The 20,562-nt window shown below is 45.4% G+C and overlaps 1 protein-coding gene across 1 annotated transcript; it reads left to right on the forward strand.

The window, feature by feature from the left end:
• LOC128329634 (vomeronasal type-2 receptor 26-like) lies at positions 1-16,704 on the forward strand. The gene is made up of 5 exons (XM_053261165.1): positions 1-291; positions 4,824-5,675; positions 8,859-9,080; positions 11,199-11,325; positions 15,797-16,704. The coding sequence occupies exons 1-5, from the start codon at positions 1-3 to the stop codon at positions 16,702-16,704; spliced, it is 2,400 nt and encodes a 799-aa protein (XP_053117140.1).
• The last annotated feature ends 3,858 nt before the right edge of the window (positions 16,705-20,562 follow it).

The following is a 20,562-nucleotide window of genomic DNA, read 5'->3' on the forward strand; positions in this document are numbered from 1 at the left end:
ATGGTGACAAAGTTCTACCAACATGTCCTGGCCTTGGCATTTGCCATTAAGGAGATCAATGAGAACCTCAAGATCTTGCCCAATCTCACTCTGGGGTTCCGCATCTATGACAGCTACAATGATGCATCAATGACCTATCTTAACACTCTGGACCTGCTCTTCAAATCCCAAAGATTTTCCACCAACTATAAATGTGATGCCCAGGACAAGCACATAGCCATCATTGGTGGTCTTTCCTCTGATGTCTCCTTTTGCATGGCAGAAATCTTACATCTCTATAAGACTCCCCAGGTAGGAGCTATGCATGCAAAGATCTATGCATGAGAAATGCATGTTGGCATTTCGATTGATCGCACATGTAACATGCTCCTCACTTGTTCTTCTGGCCCTGATTTTATTATGGTTCAGAGAAAGGGACTACTGAAAAACAGGTCTTGAACATCTTCCAAAAATTTATCCATCTATCTTACTATTCATATTTTAAGAATAACATTTATTATTAAAAAATCATATAAATTTATTCATAATTATTTATTATTAATTATTATTAGTTACTATTAATTATACATTTTGTTACCTTTAGAAATACCCCCTAACACATTCTCTGTATATTTTATACTATTATCTATATATATATTTCTCCTAGGTGTGCCTGGGGAAAATGTGTCCCGGCAGCCCAGCTGATTGGCTGGGCTGCGGAGGCTCCTGATTGGCTGGCACACCCAGGAGGAGGAGAATTGGCCGGCCCACACTGGCGGGCCTGGCCTAGCGACCGGTGGTGGCCGCAGACTCTAGTGAGCAAGAGAGGCAGGTGGAGGGGAGACAGAGTGAGCGAGAGAGGCACGCGGAGTGGGAGAGACAGAGTGAGCGAGAGAGGCGCGCGGGGGGAGAGACAGAGCGAGCGAGAGAGGCACAGGGGGGAGAGACAGAGCGAGTGAGAGAGGCACGGGGGAGACAGAGCGAGCGAGAGAGGTGCGTGGGGAGGGGGGAGACAGAACGAACGAGAGAGGCGCGGAGGAGAGACAGAGCGAGCGAGAGAGGGGCAGGGAGAAAGACAGCGAGAGAGTCACGGGGGAGAGACAGCGCAAGCAAGAGAGGCATGGGGGAGAGACAGCGTGAGCGAGAGAGGCGCACAGGGGAGAGACAGCACGAGCGAGAGAGGCGCATGGGGGAGAGACAGTGCGAGCGAGAGAGGCGAGGTGGGAGGGACAGAGTGAGAGAGGCGCAGGGGGAGGGACAGAGTGAGCGAGAGAGGCATGCGGGGGAGAGACTGAGTGAGCGAGAGAGGCGCGCAGGGCAGAGACAGAGTGAGCGAGAGTGGCACGCGCGGGAGAGACAGTGAGCGAGAGAGGCGCGCGGGGGAGAGACAGAGTGAGCGAGAGAGGCATGTGGGGGAGAGACAGAGTGAGCGAGAGAGGCGCCCGGGGGAAAGACAGAGTGAGCGAGAGAAGCAAGAGAGGTGGTGTGGGGGGGCAAGCGAGCAAGAGAGGTGTTGTTGGGGGGAAAGAGCGAGTGAGAAAGCTGTGGGAGGATGAGCCAAACAAATTCTCCCAACTAACCCCAAAAAGGAAGTGAACTACCGCACAGATGCTCTGTGCGGGTTCAGCTAGTTATTATTATTTCTTGTTTGCAGAAAGGGGTGTTATTGACTGGTTTGTTTTATACAGATATTGAGTCCTTCCCAAGGACCTGGGGTGGCTGAATTTTATTATCAATATTGTTGTTGTTATAGATATCACTGCAAAATGCAGGCTGTTCCCAGTAAATTTGTTTTTTGTAGTTGACTGATGATGATTTCTGTGGCCCCTATGGTGTTGCTGTGCTCTTCAAGATGCTTTGGAATTGCACCTAGGGCTCCAGTTACTACTGGGGTTATTTTGGTCTTCTTCTGCCACAGCCTTTCAATTTCAATTTGTAGATCTTTGTATTTTGTTATTTTTTCTGTTTCTTTTTCTTATATTCTGCTGTCACTTGGTATTGCTATGTCGATTAGTTTGACTTGTTTTTCTTTCTTCTCGACTACAGTTATATCTGGTGTATTGTGTGGCAGATGTTTGTCTGTTTGTAGCTGAAAGTCCCATAATATTTTTACATCTTCATTTTCTACCACTTTTTCAGATTTATGGTCCCACCAATTTTTGGCTGCAGGTAGCTTGTATTTTTTGCAGACGTTCCAGTGTATAATCCCTGCTACCTTGTCATGCCTTTATTTGTAGTCAGTCTGTGCGATCTTTTTACAACAGCTGATTAGGTGGTCCACTGTTTCATCTGCTGCTATTTGTTGTTGATTTTTCTACTTCTGCTCTTATTGCATTTGTTCTTAGTGCCTGTTCTATTGCTTCTGTTTTTGTTATTTTTCCTCCATTCATTATTAATACGGCACACTTATCTAATCGAAATTCCATTGCAATATTGCTAATGAATATGTGGACCACGTTAGCAGTGGTTCAATTTCTGATTGGGACTTTCCATACAACTTCAAATCATCCATTTAGTGTAGGTGGTTTATTTTACTTGATGTTTTAGATGTTTGCTATACAAGGCCTGTTTTGTTTAGTATTTGTGAAAGTGGAGTCATGGCGATTACAAACAACAGAGGAGACAGGGGAAACCAATGTCTCTCCTTGGTTTCTCAGGTTGAGGCTTCTCAGGTTGAGGTTTCTCAGGTTGAGCCAGGGGTGCTTTTGATCAGCTCCGGCTGATACGCCAGCTCCGCCCGTTTCTCGAGATCAATGACCTCAAAATATTGGTACATTTGTTGGTAACCTCCAGACTTGACTTCTGTAATGCGATCTACATGGGGCTGCCTTTGTACGTAGTCCGGAAACTTCAGTTGGTTCAGAACGCGGCAGCCAGGTTGGTCTCTGGATCATCTCGGAGAGACCACGTTACTCCTTTGTTGATGGAGTTACACTGGCTGCCAATAGTTTTCCAGGCAAAATACAAAGTGCTAGTTATAACTTATAAAGCCCTAAACGGCTTAGGCCCTGGGTATTTAAGAGCGTCTTCTTCGCTAAGAGCCCCACCACCCATTGATGTCACATGAGGAGGTCCGTCTCCAGTTGCCGCCAACTCGTTTGGTGGCTACACAGAGATGGGCCTTCTAAGCTGCTGCCCCGAGATTGTGGAATGCGCTCCCTGCTGAGATACAATCCTCCCCATCTCTGGCAATTTTCAAAAAACACCTGAAAACACATCTCTTCAACCAGGCTTTCTCAGCTTTTTAAAACTTGTTTTTAAATTCTTCTGATTATTTAATTGTTGTTTTACGATGTTTTTAATTGTTAATTATTGTTTTATGCTTATTTTTGTTTTAATTATTAACTGATTTTAATGATGTTTTAATGTAAACCGCCCTGAGCCTTTTGGAAGGGCGGTATAAAAGTTTTAATAATAATAATAATAATAATAATAATAATAATAATAATAATAGTGAGTCCCCTTGGAAAATACCTCTTCTGATGCTAACCTTTCCAAGTGTCTCGCCATTGATTGTTAACTGTGTACTCCACATGCTCATTGCTTTTTTTTATAAATATCTGAATGTTTTTGCTGACACCAGTTGTTTCTTAACAGTTTAGTATGCATGTATGAGTCAATGTGTAGAAGGTCTTCTTGTAGTTAATCCATGTAATACTTAGATTTGTTTTTCTTCTCTTGCAATTTTTGAAGACCATTTTGTCAAATAAGCAGCTGGTCTTTTGTGCCTCTGTTATTCGGCCATTTTCCTTTCTGTTCAACTGGAAGCTGCTTATTAGTTAATAAGTGTTGCATTACTTCATATGTTGTTATTCCAGTTAATCGTTTGAACATGATTGGCATTCAGTTGACATTCAGGTTATTGTCTATAATTACTTGGAACTGCACCTATTGCTGGGTCTTTCATTATGAGATGAGTTTTGCCAGTTTTTAACCATTGTTCAATGTCATCTCCTTGCAAAATGTGATTGACCTGTTTTAATAGTTGTTTATGAAGGCTTGTTAGGTGTTTAAGCCAAAAGCCATGCAGTTCATCGTCGCCTGGCGCAGTCCAATTTTTAATTTTCTTTGCTCTTTCACTTATTAATTCTGGTGTTGTTATTAGATCTTGCATTTGTTGGTTATATTTTTGAACACTTTTACCAAGCCTGCTTTTCTATTATATATTATTCTATTATAATCTATTGGATTGTCCCATTATTTTTGCCAGAATTGCACTGTTTCTTCTTTATTTGGTGTTTCTAGGTTTCTTGCAGTTTCTCCTTCTTTGCTTTGTTAGAAACATCTCTGATTCGACTGGAACTGGAGATTCTGCCTGTGTTGTGTAATTCTGGCTTCGTATCTGCTAATCTTCTTTGACACTGCTGTTATTTGCTGCTTTATAATTTCCAGGACTTCTCTAATTTTCCTTGAATCTAGATGGTATTTTTGGATCAGATACTGTTTGGTGTTTTCATTCTTCAGCTTTTTGCCTTTCATATCTTCCAAATTAACTAACGTCTGATCTAAGCCTGGCAATTTTATTTTCTAACCTAATCTTCCATATAGGTGATGTACTACTTTCTTTTTAAAAAGGTCTACTGATCTTATATCCAAGCTCTTGTGTTATTATTGTTGCTGCACTGTACATTAGTTGGTTTGTTTCATGCAAATTATTGGTTGTTATTTCTGCCAGTGCAGCATTGACATCTTTTAGTTTTAATGCCTGAGCAAGTTGTTTTTTGGCAACTGTTTTTAGAGCTGGAGGTTGAATCCTGGTGTTTGTTTGTTTCATGTGCTCAGTTATCATCATCATCATCATCATCATCATCATCATCATCATCATCATCATCTTTTTTTTATAGCTTAGTTATGGCTCTCTTGCCCCTGAAGATGATACATTACAGCATCCTTCCTTTTATCGTATGGCCCTAAATGATGTCCATCAGTTTATGGGGATTATCCTGTTGCTTCAATATTTTGGATGGTCCTGGGTTGGGCTCTTTGCTGTGGATGATGACAGCGGGGAACATTTCCTGCAGACCCTGGAGCCATTGCTTTCCCAGAATGCAATCTGTTCAGCCTTCACAGAAAGAATCCCCAGACAAGTTAATTGGCCAACCATGAATGGAATGAAGAGTCATATGTTTCTACGCTTTACAGACAGAAAAGCTCATATATTTACCACCTATGCAGAAACACTGACTTTTATGTGGCTGTGTTACTTAATGAAGCTCAAAGTTCCTGGCTATGAAGGAAATAATTTCATTGGAAAGGTGTGGATTCTAACACCTCACATTGATTTTGTATTCACCAAGTTCCAAAGTGTCTTGGATTTCCATCCATTCGAAGATGCCTTTTCCTTCCAAATTTGCTCAAATGACGTTTTAGGCTTCCAGGCTTATCTTCAGAATGTAAACCCTAATCAGTCTCAAGGAGATGGTTTCCTTGAGCCCTTCTGGGAGCAAGCCTTTGACTGTTCATTGCCAGATCCCAGGATTCTGATGAAGGTTGAAGGAGCATGTACCAGGAATGAGAGGCTAGAGAACCTCCCTGGACCCGTTTTTGAAATGAGCATGACTGGTCACAGCTACTGTATCTATAATGCTGCCTACGCTGTGGCACATGCTTTGCATGCCATGGACTCCTCTAGATCCAAATCCCGAGCAATGGTGGGGTGTAGATGGTGTGACATTCAAGCTCTCCACCCCTGGCAGGTAATGTCTCCACAGTGAAGTGGTGCGTTTTCACTGTGATAGGTATCTGGCGGCAAACTTTGGGCATTGATAGACCTGCCCTCCCTTTTAAAGCCATACAATCTGGTGGCCATCACCATATCCTATGCAAGGGAATGCTGTGTGAAAAGTTACTTCCTTTTGCAAACATGCTTCCTTGTGTCTATTTCTAAAAAACATATTGCATTTTGATGCCAGGTCTTTGGTCGATGCAGCTACTTATACAACCAAATAAGCAAGGAACAGCATTTCCTTGAGATTAATGAAATCTCAGCATCTCCAAGAACAGGGGCATACCAAGGTTGGAGTGGGCCCAGAGAGGAGATTTTAAAATGAGCCCCTTGCGGTATATTTATACATTGCTTTTCAACAGTACCAACAGCTGAAACTGACTGTGACTTGGCATGTGGGTGCCAAGGTCAATCTTCAGGGTGCTGATTATTAAAGTAACACTTAATATTAATTAATTAATTCAAATTAAAATGAATTTAATTAATTTAACTTTTGTTGGCAGGCTCAGATTAATCTAAAATTAAATTTCATTCTAATCAAATACAGAAATGCACTTGTTAAAAAGAAAAACAGCAGAGGCTCCTCCATGGATTCGCAGCCTTCTCGATAATTCACAAACAAACGTGATAATAGTTCATTTGTAAGGGGGGGGGGGGAAATGCAAGCCCCCATGGTCTCACAGTTTATTATTCATACAAATCACCCCACTTAAAATGGAACATTTGCAAGGGGGGGGGATAAGAGAAGTTTTTCTCTGAAATTTTGATTAAAATTACACCTTGATCCTTCACCACACACTGTTCTGATCCTGCAACACAAACCCCACCTGTATGGAAGTTGAGAGAGAAAAGGTGTGGGGGAGGCTTGACCAGAGAGAGAAAGAGGGATAGAAAAAGGAAAAGGGGATGGTGCAGGCTTGAGGGGAGATAGAGGGAAAGAAACAAAGAGAGAGAAAGTTTAAAAAGAGTTGGTAAGAGGATGGGCAAGTTTGCCAAGAGAGAGAGAGAGAGAGAGAGAGTTTTAAAAGAATGAAAGATGGAAAGAGCCACCCTGCCACGCTGAACCTACCGCTACTTGTCGCTTGCCTCCCCCTGCCGCAAAACTCTGTGTGTTTTTTATGAATTTTTGTAAATTTAAGCCACTGTGCAGCTGAGGGGATAGCTGCTGGGGGGTGATCCAGTTGTCCCCTTGAGTGTCGCCAGCACGGGGTGTGTTCTCGGCATGGGGCGTCTTCTTGGGAACTCGGCACACGACCGTTGTGTGGGGGTGGGAAACTCGTCACGAGCAACCTCCATTGTGTGCAGGCGGGGCGGGGGCATTTCACAAGCTGCTTTGGAAAAATATAAAAACTCAGAAGAGCTTTGCCAGACAGCTATAGGGCTAGGCTGGGGTGCCACCCCAAAGGCGAAAGGCCACTGTGAAATTAGACAAGCAGTCCCCACTTGTGTCTTAAAAGGAATCACCCAAGGCTGGAGAAAGACAGAAAGACCAACAATTTTTTTTTATTTTTAAAGTGCAGTAGACATCAGGCTGCTCCTGGAGCAAAAGTTCCTCAGAGGAGCTGGAAGATGGCGCAAAACAGCTATGCCAAGCAGGCCCCTTCCCAGCCCAAATGCCACACTCTCCCACCAACTAGCTTCAAGCCTTTGCTTTCCACCCTTCATCTTTCCCTAATCAGAGAGAAAGTGAGAGCCAGAGGGCATTTCGGACACTCTTTCCAGCTCTAGATATTTGTGGTGAAGCAGCAGCAAGCAAGACTAGGAGCCTCTTTGCGGCAGTGACCATCTACAGCCGAGGTCAATAGATCCGTCCAGATTGTGCAGCATAGCCCGGTGTCTTTGATTTGGTCCACCTATCAATGCTTTCCAGCCCTCCGCTTGCCAAAGCTCCGAGGCAAGCAGCGGCTGCATCCCCCAAACAGTGGGGCTGCTGCTGCACCCTGGAGACAGGCGGGACTGGGGGGCCCCCTCCTCTCCACCGGGCATGCCTGCCTTCCTCTGGCCAGTGAATGCAGCAGGAGGAACAGACTCACCTCCGTGGAAACAGGCGCTGATGGCTGCCAACAGGAGCAATTCTGGGGTGTGACGTGTCTGAGATCTGTGGGCTGCAGACTCAGCAGCCGAAAGAAAGCCAACAGCAGAGCAGAGCGAAAGGAAAGCGGGCAGGTGTGCATCTCTGCTCAGTTAGTCAAGTTGGGTTAATTCATTCAATTTATCTGCTCCCTCAAGGCCTCGCCCCTCCTCAAGGCAACTTCACCTGCCCGGGTGCTCCTTCACCGGCAGTTGGACTAGGCAATCCAGTCGGGTAGGGAGGGCGTGGCTACCCACCCCCTGCCTTCCTTTACAGTTGAAGAAGAAGAACCTTGGACCTGCTGAGCAAAGGAGCAGGGCTGAACTTAGAGAGGTGGGCCCTTTGAGGCAGAGGGCCGAGAGACAACTGTCTCCCCTTGCCTAATGGATGGTATGCCTCTGTCCAAGAAACATCTAAGCTTCTGAGTTTCAAAAAAAGAATACCTCACAGTCCCCACTCAGGCCTGCCATTGCCTAATATTCCAGTAGCAGTGACCGTTTGGTACTGGTGCCCCAACCATGGAATGCCCTCCTCAAAATGTCCGTCAGGCTTAGGGAGATGAAGATTGTGGAGGGAGGGCTGTAAAAATCAGGATAATTCCAACCCTTGCCCCCAATTCCCCCCCCCCCATTTCAAGGAGTTTTTAGGAAAAATCAGAATTTTGGTGGAAAAAATGGGGGGGGGACCACATTCTTCCAAATTTTCCTGTTTTTATTTGTTTGATTGTTTTACAAGACCTTCGCACCTCTAATCAGACCCCCTCTGGCATGCTTTAAAAATCTGTAAATTTATTCCATTAAGACTTTTTGCCAAGTGGATCCTAGCTCGTCCCTGCTGAAAATTATTGTACTTGCCCTGTTTCATGAGTGCTTTAAATAGTCATTTAACCAGATATTCCCATAATGCAGTTTAAGCAGCATCTTCTTCCCATAATGCTGTTTAAACAGCATGTTGGGTGAGAGTAGCATTTTGAAAGCAATGTCCTGAAAGGTAGAGTAGAAAAGCTTTTAATAAATAATAATTTAAAATCTGATGGCTTTGGTTTTTCTCTATCTCTCTTTAAATATCTTTTCTTTCCATTAGCTCCACCCATTTCTTCAAGGTGTTTCATTTAACAACTCTGCCGGAGAAAGAGTGTCTTTTAAGGAAAAGTGGGAACTGGGAACTGGATTTGATATCATGAACCTCCACACGCTGCCAAACAATTCCTTCCTTAGTGTGAAAGTTGGGAAGCTAGTTCCCAGTAAAGGAAAAACTTTGGTCATGGATGAGGACCAGATTGTGTGGCACAGGAGTTTTAACCAGGTGTGGACATGGGGGCATTTCTATTATCGTGGACCTGGGAGATGCAAAGTTTCTTTTGCTACATAAAATGGCAGTGACTGACATCCAAGCAGAGGCGTAACTAGGGAAAACGGCGCCTGGGGCAAGCACTGAAATGGCGCCCCCCGCCCCCCACCCCGCCCCCAACATACTACATTATACTTAGGTTTTTCCTCACAAGTCCCCGCCGCCGCCAAGCCAGGCCACTGACTGGCCACCAGGCGCCAGCAAAACAATGGGGGGGCGCGGGCGGCGTGGAAGGGACCGCTCGTGGGGGAGGGGGTGCCGACACGCTCCCTTGACTGCTGCAGCGCTGCTGCACTGAGCAGGAAACATTTGTATTAACAAATTTTTTAAAAAAAATTTAAAAAAATTTTTTTGTCATGGCAGCGCCCCCCACGTGACCAGAAAATATGGCGCCCGGGGCACGTGCCCCCCCTGCCCCCCCTATAGTTACGCCTCTGCACCCAAGCTAACCCTTTACTAGTGCAAACCTGATACTTTAGTGCAAGGATGCTGTGCCAAATAGTTCTGCTAAGTCAGGAATTTGTGCACCCAATTAGTGTTGCACTGGTGCTCAACACCCATCTAGACTGTTTTTTGTGTAGACAGATACACATCTGTCCACAGAAAGAGTTAGTTGCATGTTATGCTGTGCACAAGTACAGCAGTGCACTTCCTCCCTGTATTCAGCATCGGAGGCGTTCTGCATCTGTACCCAGGTAGGTTCACCTTTAAAATGAATGCAAGGACAAGCATTCACACAACAACATGTACCGACATACAGACATCTGGATGCAGGTACAACACATCCTGTGGCTATTCACACAAGCAGCTGAACCCAGCCTATGGCAGCCCGGCCTGGTTTGTGCTGCCGATGTGGAGTGCCGAGATCACTCCTGATCCCGTCACTGACAGCCAGGTAGCCTGACTTTTGACCTGGATGTTTCACAAGGTTAAACAAATTTGCATGATTGCCTCTGGGTCAAAAGGCTTCCCCTCAGCCAGCCGCCATTTCCTGCAGCAATCCAGTAGGGGTGTACAAACTGGTCCGGCAGTCTGGAGGTTCGGTCCGGAGGTTCAGGGGTTCGGGATCGAACTAATTTTGTAAAAAAGATTTAAAATACCTGTAGCCCCTGCAGGGGGCTTCCTGTAGGCTGGGGTGGGGGGTCTGCAAATGTCCCCCCTCCCCACAGCGGCCTCTCAAATCAGTGCTGCGGGCGAGTAAATGGAGTATTTTCGGCCCTTTCAGGTCTCCGTAAAGGTGCCCGGCGGACTTTTGCCCACCACGGCTCATGCGTACATGGTGTCTGCGAGCCCTGGCTTGGCCTACGGCCTCACAGAAGTCATTTGTGCATGCATGGCCACTGTGCATGCGCAAATGACTTCTGTGAGGCCGTAGGCCATGCCAGGCCTCGCAGACGCCATGTATGCATGCACCGCAGTGGCCAAAATGGCCACCGCACGCCTTTATGGAGGCCCGAAAGGACCCAAAATAATCAATTTACCTGGCCATGGCGGTGATTTGAGATGCCAGTGGGGGGAGGGGGACCTTTGTGGACCCCCCCATGACATACTGTAACCCCCTCAAATGGGCTACAGGTATTTTAATTCTATTTAAAACAGACCGGACTGGAGGCGGGGTTCAATGGATCGAACTTGGCCGGTCTGGTTCGAGTCCAGTCTAGACTCAAATTGAACTGGGTCATCCAGTTCCGTGGACACCCCTACAATCCAGCAGGAAGGGACCGATGTGCTGTGTGGCAGCTGGTCTATTGCAAGCAGCTGCTCTGCTTGTGGCACTAGTAGTAGTAGTAGTAGCAGCAGCAGCAGTAGCAGTAGAAGTTGGGCAAGCCAACTGAGAGCCCAACAAGGGACTGACACAGCCTTAGTCTGGATGTCGTCCCATATTATCCCCCTACTTTGTAACTAGGTTTCCCCGATATATCCTTTAGATACATCCTATACATGTCTACGGAGTTCCCATTTCAGTTGTCCTTTCTAAAACTAAAGTGCCCCAAATGCTTAAGAGTTTCCAGGTTGGAATAGTTCCCGTGGTTCTAATGTCTCCCATTCTCAACTCTTTCTTTCAATGGACAGACACGGCCCCTTTCTGTCTGTAGTGACTCCTGCCGGGCTGGATATCAGAAGATCAAGAGGGATGGGGAGAAATTTTGCTGCTACGATTGTGTTCCATGCCCTGAAGGGATGGTTTCAGACCAGAAGGGTAGGTGGTATCAGACACCAAATATTCCAGGGCGTTTTTCACATGGGGCTTTTAGCTCACATCTCCTCCGGAATGGAGAGGGTTTGTTCCTTAATCGGCCAGAGTTACCCCAAAGTCCCTAGAGCTACCAGGGACCACTTCACACACGATTTGGGTTTTTCATTGTGCATTAAAGTGCATTAGAGTGTAGCCCGATTTATATCCAAATGCCCAGGATAGAGAACAACATAGATCACAATGAATGTAATGGCGAGGTAATGTGATGTATCTGTACCTACCAGGTTAAGGATGGCACTTGCACAACTACGTATAACTGATTTGTGTACAAGCCTGCATGCTATTTTCAGAAATACTGTCATTTCCCACAGAGACAACGAACAGGGACCAGTTCACACATTTGTTTGCAAGTAATCAAGGATTGAGAACTCAAGTGTTCTCTATGCAAATGTGAGTCATCATTGAGCTGATGATAGAATTACTCTATCTAGACTTTACTTATTTATTTATGGTGGATGACTAAAAGAGACATACACAATAATGAATGACATAGCATAAAATCCTTAAAGTTAAAACATAGTGTTATCATATACCCCAAAATGACATTTTAAAAATCACTCATACCTTTGGAGCTCTTATTCTAAAAACCACCTAACAGTACTTAGCAACTATTCTGGAAATTGTTAAATCTTTGTCGACTAGCAAATACTTTACAAGGAAATCGTCGGTTTTCCCCATGAGATTATTTAACACAGGATTAATGTTTTGCTGTCTTACATCATGGTAAAGTGGACATTTTAATAGAATATGAGCCATTGACTCAACCTCCTGGCCGCAAAAACATATACACTTTTCATAGGGCAATTTGTTGTACTTCCCGTATAGTAGTGCTGATGGGAAGGCATTAAACCTCACCCTAGAGAAGGCCCATCTATGATTACTTGAAGTAATCATAAACAAATAAGAAGCTGGACTTAAATCCATCTTGAGCTGCACAGATTTATAAAATTTTGGTAATCTAGCCTTCTCATTTTGTATTTCACTGTTGGTCAGTCTTTGCTGTACCAGTCTGTGAGCCATAATCACACCAGCCTCCAGCAAAAGAGTAGGGGATCATTCACACCAGCAAAGCTTGTGCATTATTTCTTTACACCATGATGCTTGTGGTTCTACCAGCAATAATGTAGGGATTAATCCCGTTGGGGAAAGATGCAGTTTTATCCAGTAGTTTATCGATGACTTCCATGCCTTGGACTCCAATTTAAGGATGCCCGCCTCTGAGCAGATAACTAATATCTAGACTTCTAAATGGTGCTGCCATTCCTTGGGTTAGCAGGAGAGTCCAAAGAGTAACTGCTGCAAGTCAATGCATTGATTTTCCTCTTGAGTAATCCTAAATAAATTGTATGGCACTGCTGCTATAGACCGGGGCAGATTTTGCTTTCTGCTACCTGTAGGAAACCAAGGATTTTCTGTCCCGCCCAGCAAGAAACAATTTCTCAACACAGTAGAAGTTTCCCATCCCATGTCACTCCTCCTTCTCTTCTCCTCCTTGCCCTGGTGGTGGCAGTACAAAGAGGCGGGCAGCAGGCAGGAGGGGGGCAGGCCGTGGCTCTGGCTGCCTGCCTCTTCTTGAGTCTTGCAGCCAGACTGTGTGGGCTGCATAGTGAAATGCAAGGATGGGGCTCCAAAGGCACCAAGCAGGACCTGAGAGTGCACACAGCTCCTGCGGTGGTGTTGGAGTAGGAGGCAACCTCCACACTTGCCCTGGCTTTGCTACATAAAGCACACCCGATACTTGCCTAGCCTAGAACAGTCTCCTCCACATTTCCTCTGGCCTCCATTGTAAACTGGTACACCCTCCATCCCATAGTACCCTCAAAAAGGTCTGCACTCCCTTCCTAGAATTTTGTGTAGTCTCCGGCTCCACGCAAACCGGAGGAAACGGGTTCAGCTTCAGCTCCCACCTTAACCAAAACATCTGCCATGTGATTACTATTGAGGAGAGACATAGGAAGCATCCATATACTGAGTCAGACCTTTGGTCCCTCTAGCTCAGTAATTGTCTACAAAGACTGGAGGTGGCTTCTCCAAGGTTGCAGGCAGGAATCTCTCTCAGCCCTATCTTGGAGATACCAGGGAGGGAACCTGGAACCTTCTCTTCTTCCCAGAGCAGCTCCATCCCCTAAGTGGACTATCTTACAGTGCTCACAGTTCTAGTCTCCCATTCATATGCAACCAAGGCGGACCCTGCTTAGCTAAGGGGACAAGTCACGCTTGCTATTGCAAGACCAGCTCTCCTCATGTGTGTGTGTGTGTGCAGCTGTTTCTTTCCTCTCAGCTGCCTTGTTAAATATCTGGGCACACAACTGCTCTCTGGTCTTTCACCCCCCCCTTACCCACATATGCTGGGGGTGGGGTGAGCTTGTAATGCAGACCCAAACAATGCTCTCAAGCCCTTGCTAGTAGCTCCATGGAAGGCTCTTACCTGTTCAGGAATGTCATCAAAACCACAAGGATTGTGCGCAGCCTGAGAATGTAGGCAGGCAGGTGGGTAGGCTCTACTACCAGTTCGCAAAGTGAACATTGGGGGAAAGGCGTGCCTCCAGAGATGTGTGTGTGGGCCGCGCACAGCACTGATTGCAGAATCCCAGAAGTCTGCAACTATTCCTCTCCACTGGAAGCCTAGACCAAGCAGCATGAACTGCCACTTCAGCTCTGCTCCTCTGCTCCCCTGCTTTGTGCTCCTACTTAGTACACATGGGGAACTGCAGCTCCTGTAGCCCTCTACCCCAGGGAAAGCAAAAATCTTTCAATAAGCACCTCTGGACCAGCACAATAGAGCTGGAGATCCCCACATAGCACACCCCTCATCTTCCTTGCTGAAAAGTCCTCTCCTGGCACCTCGGCCAGTCTCCCTCCCCTCCCTGCCTTCCATAATGGCTAGAAGTGGAGAAAGTGGACGACAGGGACTGAGAAAGTGGCCACAAATGTTAGCATGGGGTTCTGAAAAGAAATGGGGAGGGGGGAAGGTCTGTTTCTCTTGTCCCTGGGGACAAGCTTGAAAATGCAGGCTGTCTTGTCTCAGCTCTGGGGCCGGGATTATCTGCCACCCCTCAAAATGTGCCTCTGCAAGCAAGTGCCTAGTTTCCCTATGGATTAGCCCTCCCCTGGCTATAGACCTCCTTTGGAGGAAAGTCTACAACACCTGGGACTTTTTAATATTGGAGAAAAGATGACTAAGCAGCAGAATAATTAGGAACGGAGTTAAAAATAAAATTGTTAACATCACTATGCCCTTATACAAATCTATGTTGTGGCCACATTTGGAATACTGTATACAGTTCTGGTCACTATAGATGGAAAAGGACATTATAGATCTGGAGAAGGTGCACAAGAGGGCCCACAAGATGACCAGGGGATTAGAGCACCTACCTTACAAGGCAAGGCTAAAACACCTGGGGCTTTTTACTTAGAAGAAAGATGATAAGGGGGTGACATGAGAAAGGCCTATAATATCATGTAGGTTGTGGAGAGAGATAAATGTTTCTCCCTCTTGCATAACAATAGAACCAAGGGTCATCCCATCATGTTGATTTGCAATATCTATCTGTCTGTCTATCTAGTCTATACTGCCTTTCATAATGCATCACAAACTGGTTTACGAAAGTTAAATACAAAAGGTAGAATACAATAAAATTCTGTAAAACATTTAAAACCTTAAAATCAATTAAACATTAAGAATTGAAAATTTGGTATCAGCCAGAGAAAGTATTTTCCCACATAATGCATAATCAGCCTACAGAATTCTCTGCCACAAAATGTGGTGACAACCACCAGCCTGGATGGCTTTAAGAAGGGCTTAGATCAATCGATGGAGGAGAGGTCTATCAAAGGCTACTAGTCCGAGATCTATAGGCCACCTCCAGCCTCAGAGGCAAGACGCCTCTAAAAAGCAGTTGCAGCTCTTGCTTGTTGACTTCCCAGAGGCATCTGGTAGGCCAGTGTGTGAAACAGGGAGCTGGGCTAGATAGGCCTTGGGCCTCATCCAGCAGGCCTGTTCTTATGTTCTGAGATGGTATGATCTAGCTGCCAGAGCAGTGTGTAGAGAGAGTTGTATGCATACGTCTGATCTTGCACTCTACTGTGTTGCTACAAGGAAATGCTAAAGCCTGCTCAGAATGCTATACAAATATCCATGTCTGCAGAGTTCTGTGAGTCCTTCCAGCAGGCACCAATATTCAGTCGTGTACTAAAACATTTGGTTAATCACCTTATCTCTATCTTCTCAGTTTGAACAATAAGAGGAAGTTGCAGCACAATTAGTTACTAATAAGATGCTTTTTGGCAGGACAAACTCTACATATGTAATGTGTAAGCAGAGGTCAGGAACTCTCACAGAAAAGACAGTCATGAGAACCAGCTCTTAGCTCTGTATGATTTCTAACAGTAATGCCCCTCTTTCTTGTTTCAGACACAGATGATTGTTTCCAATGTCCAGAAGATCAGTATCCAAGCAGGGGGAAAAATCAGTGCATCCCCAAAGTTATAACCTTTCTCTCTTACAAAGAACCTCTAGGGATCACTTTAGCTTCCACTGCTGTTTCTTTTTCCCTGGTCACAGTTTTGGTGCTAGGAATTTTTATTAAGCACAAAGATACCCCTCTTGTCAAAGCTAACCACCGCAATTTCTCCTATATTATCCTTGTCACACTCCTGCTTTGCTTTCTCTTGACTTTGCTCTATGTTGGACAGCCTACAAAGATGACCTGCTATCTCCAAGAGTTTGTTTTTGGCATACTCTTTACTGTAGCATTTTCTTGTATCTTGGCAAAAAATATCACTGTGGTGGTAGCTTTCTTGGCAACCATGCCAGGGTCCAGCACGACAAAGTGGATGGGTCAAAGATTGATCACCTCCATTGTCCTTTCTTGTTCCATTATTCGAGCAGCCATGAATGCTGTTTGGCTAGGAGTATTTCCCCCCTTCGTAGAATTTGACATGCAGTCAGTGCCTGGAGAGATTGTGGCAAAATGTAACAAAGGTTCTGTCATTATATTTCACCTTGGCCTGGCCTACAGTGGACTTCTGTCTCTCATCAGCTGCAGAGTGGCTTTCCTGGCCAGGAAGTTACCAACCCCTTTTAATCAAGCCAAGTTCATCAGCTTCAGTTTGTTGGTGTTTCCTATTGTTTGGCTGTGTTATTTCCCAACCTATCTGATGGCCAGTGCGAAGTACAAGGTGGCTGTGGACAGCTTCTCCGTCATAGTCTCCAGTGCTGTGTTACTGGGCTGCATCTTTGCACCCAAATGCTACATAGTTGTGCTGAGGCCTGAACTGAACAACAAGGAGAGACTTAAAATGAGAAAAAGACTTCAATAATGTGACTGTGCTACTGTATGTATCTCATAAGTGCAGTGGGCTTATGTTAGGAGTCAGCTGCTATCCTAGGAGAGAATCTGTAGCATGGTGCTCATGTGCACTTTGTGTGACTTGTAACCAAACACATCATTTGTGATTGTATGGTCTAGGGTGTGGAGGCGGGAAAGATTGCCTCTGGTTATAGCATTAAAATATTTGTCCCCTTTCCATTTAAGATGAGAATTAGGGTGTTAGGAATTTCTACTCCATCTTTGACACCTGGTAAGAAGTGAAGACTTTGCACACTCTCGTATATTTGGCTGGCTTTCAGGATCACCTTCCATTCTCCCACACTTTGACTTCATCTTAGGTCTCATCCACATTGGGCTGGGTGGCGAGAGAAATTTATTTTTAGCTTCCCTGTTTTTTTCCTAACGATCTTCCTGATGCATCACTTAGGCACTGAATAGGCTCTTCAATTGGGCATTCTAACTATCCTTCCTGATGCTTCTGAAATGTACAGTGCTTCTCCCAAATGACATGTACTCTAGTAAATGTAGAGACAGAAATTCAACATTTGCAGCAGCTTCACCTGACACGTCTTGGACAGGATTGTTCCCTCAGAATGATCCTAATTCATGACTAGAGACATGATAGAGGTCTGTATGATCATGCATGGTATGGAGAAAGTGGAGAGAGAGAAAATTTTCTCCCTCTCTTATAAGACTAGAACCAGGGGTCATCCCATCAAATTGATTTAGAAGAAATTTAGGAGCAACAAAGGGAAGTAATTTTTCACACAATGCATAATCAACTTGTGGAATTCTCTGCCACAGGATGTGGTGACAGCTAACAACCTGGATGGCTTTAAGAGTGGTTTGGATAACTTCATGGAGGAGAGGTCTATCAACAGCTACTAGTCTGAGAGCTATAGGCCACCTCCAGCCTCAAAGGCAGGATGCCTCTGAGTACCAGTCGTAGGGGACTGACAGCAGGAGAGAGGGCATGCCTTCTTGGGCTTGATCCAGCAGGGCTGTTCTTATATTCTTGGGCCTGATCCAGCATGGCTGATCTTATATTCTTAGTTCATCAAATCTACTTTCCATCGGGACAGGAGTTTAAGGTCTGAGGTGGAGTTTTCCCCAAGCTATGAGAGATGTGAAGCCCCCCTCCCATTTTCTCAACTGTATTCACATGTGTGGGGTTGTTTCACCTATTTCTTGGGCAGGAATAACAAACTCTGAAACATTTCTCAGCCTACTGGAGCCACCAAATTCTTGACAAGGTCCCTCTCATAATTATTCTACATCATAACTAACGTTCTCGCTACTGCCTGCAGAAGAATGGAAAAAAACCAGTGGTTCTCAACATCTGTTGCAGTACTACAACTCTCATCATCCTCAGCCACAAACAATTATGGCTAGGGATGATAGGAGTTGTAGTTCTGCACCATGTGGAGGGACACGTCTTGAGAACCACTGGAATAAAATGTAAAAGAGAAAAAAATACAGTTCTCACTCTCTCCACCTCCTAACACTGGTAAGAAGTTTCCTGGAAACATGGATCATATGTTCCATTGTGAAACCCCCTTGAAACACTTGAGCCACTCCACATTTTGACAAAACTATCTGTAAGATAGTTTTGCATCAGCACTAAGTTCAATACTATTTACAGCCCACACTAAAACTTAATCTTGGTTTCAAATGAAACTGAAGGTGACCTCTCACATTGTCAGGCCCACCACTAACTGTTCTCAGAAATCATCATTGAGAGAGATGTTGACTCTCCTCTCTTTGAAAATGGTGAATTTGAGCAGAGCAGGCCTGGCATGAAGAGCTGGTGAATTTGGGCACTTGCTCTGAGTCCTAAACACTATTCCCAGATGTTATTGACTACAACTTCCACCACTCTCAGCTGCAATTCCTTTTGGCTGGTTATTACAGGAGTTGTAATGAACAACATCTGGGAATCCCTCTTACAGGGAACACTGATCCTAGACCCCTCAGAAGGCCCACAATGGACCCGAGAATAGATCTAGCTGTAGCAATAGCTGTGTGCAGCCTCCTTATCCTGAGTTCGACTCTGCTGCTGCAATCCAGTGCAAAACCCTGCTCAGAATTCTCTACAAATATCTATGCATGCAGAGTTCTGTGAGTTCTGTCAGCTGTCAAATGGATTCACTCATGAACTGAAACATTTGTTTATTCAGCTTCCCCATCAGGAGTGTAGCTGGGGGAGAGAGGGCCCATGTTCACCCCTCTCTGTGGTGGCCCCCGGGAGTGAGGGAGATAATGAAGAATATAGGGAGAGATGGAGCTGGGGGCCCTCTGGAGCTGTGGGGGGGGGGCTGGGCAGAGGTGCACCTAAGTAAGTTTGGAGCCTGGACATAAGAGGCTTTAGGTCTTTCACCCCCATCTGCAAGTTAAGTATCACCCCCCTACACATATACACATACACACATCATGACACATGCGATATTTTTACACGTCTTCTTGAGGGCACAAACAGCAAGTGAACTCACAAGAATGTAAGAATATCAAACGTGTATTTCTGCAAATATTCATCAGCAGAAATATTTCAAAAGATGACATAACATATTCCCATCTGACACATTTTCCCCTCCCCTACACTGTCTCTGAAGCAGAGGTCATGCCCGGGAGCCTGGCACAGGTCACAGTCACACTCGGATGCCCAGCACTGTACCACATGGACGAGTGATGCAGTGACCACACCACCCAGGAGAGACTAATGAGGATTGGAGGGGGCAAACGTGTGTTGTTAATCACCTTTCCTATATCCACTTAGTGTGAACACTAAGGGTAATTTTCAGCACAGTTGGCTCATTCATGAAATGCAGTGTGGGATTAGGACATGTCGAGGCCCTAAGCTATGTCAATTTTAAAAGGCCACATCACATTACCACACACTGAGGCAATTCTTAAGATCAACAAAAAGTGGGCTAAGGGAGCCTAGCTCACCCAACTAATTCCCCCTCCCCTTAGCCGAGGTTAGCAGAGCGAGCAATCTGCTAACCCCGGCTGTTGGATCACGAGTTGCTGCGATACGGCTCTGTGCCACAACAACTCACAAGGAGACCCCCAGCGGGGAGGCTAAATGTAGCCTTCCAGCTCGGAGGTCTCTCCAGCATGCCCCGCACGCTTGCAGAGGGCATGCTATAGCTTCCAGGGGCCATGTGGCCCCTGATCCCCCCAGCCCCCGCCGGCTCCGTAACGGAGCTGGCGTTCGTGTGGGAGGCCGCTTCGGCCGCCTGGAGCAGACTGCTTGGTTGTCCGCCCGCTCTCCCTGCTAACCCTCTCCAGGCAGCTCCCACTGATTGTGGGAACTGCCTCATTTTGGAATTCCTGCCCTGAATGCATCACTCACCGCCTCTTTCTGCACTGCTCATGGTTACAGCAGAATTCATCTGAAGAGTTGAACACTGCGGACAGGCATTGTTCCAAACTGGACAGTGATCTAAAAATGTCGATAAAACTTACAGTTTTTTTCTGCACCGATTGATACATTCAATATTATAAATATTGTGAAGCCATGTAAGTATATTTTTGTCTTATCAGAATGATAAAATCTCTTTTAGAGTCTTTTAAAGCCTACTTTTCTCAAGGAAGGTCACCTCATGAGCTCACCCAGTGCTTTGCATCTGTATGTATGTGTGTGTGTTTGTGTATACCTTACAACTTTGCAATGCCTGGACCAATTTCTATTCAATTTGGCAGCAGCGGCCAGTGAGTGCAGCACCAGGTGGTGGCGGTGGCAAGAGGGGCCTTTAAAAACAAAATAATAGATTGCTCACCAACGTGGTACTGCACACCTGGAGTATTGAGTACCATTCTGGTCACCACATCTTAAAAAGGACATTGT

The sequence above is a fragment of the Hemicordylus capensis genome, chromosome 6, assembly GCF_027244095.1.
Source record: "Hemicordylus capensis ecotype Gifberg chromosome 6, rHemCap1.1.pri, whole genome shotgun sequence".
NCBI lineage: Eukaryota > Metazoa > Chordata > Lepidosauria > Squamata > Cordylidae > Hemicordylus > Hemicordylus capensis.

Bases quoted from the DNA above. Each gene is read 5' to 3' on its own strand.
- LOC128329634 (XM_053261165.1), top strand. From the start codon at position 1: ATGGTGACAAAGTTCTACCAACATGTCCTGGCCTTGGCATTTGCCATT. The intron at 9,081-11,198 runs GTGTGGACATGG...TTCAATGGACAG, and splicing joins GGCACAGGAGTTTTAACCAG to ACACGGCCCCTTTCTGTCTG. The intron at 11,326-15,796 runs GTAGGTGGTATC...TTCTTGTTTCAG, and splicing joins GATGGTTTCAGACCAGAAGG to ACACAGATGATTGTTTCCAA.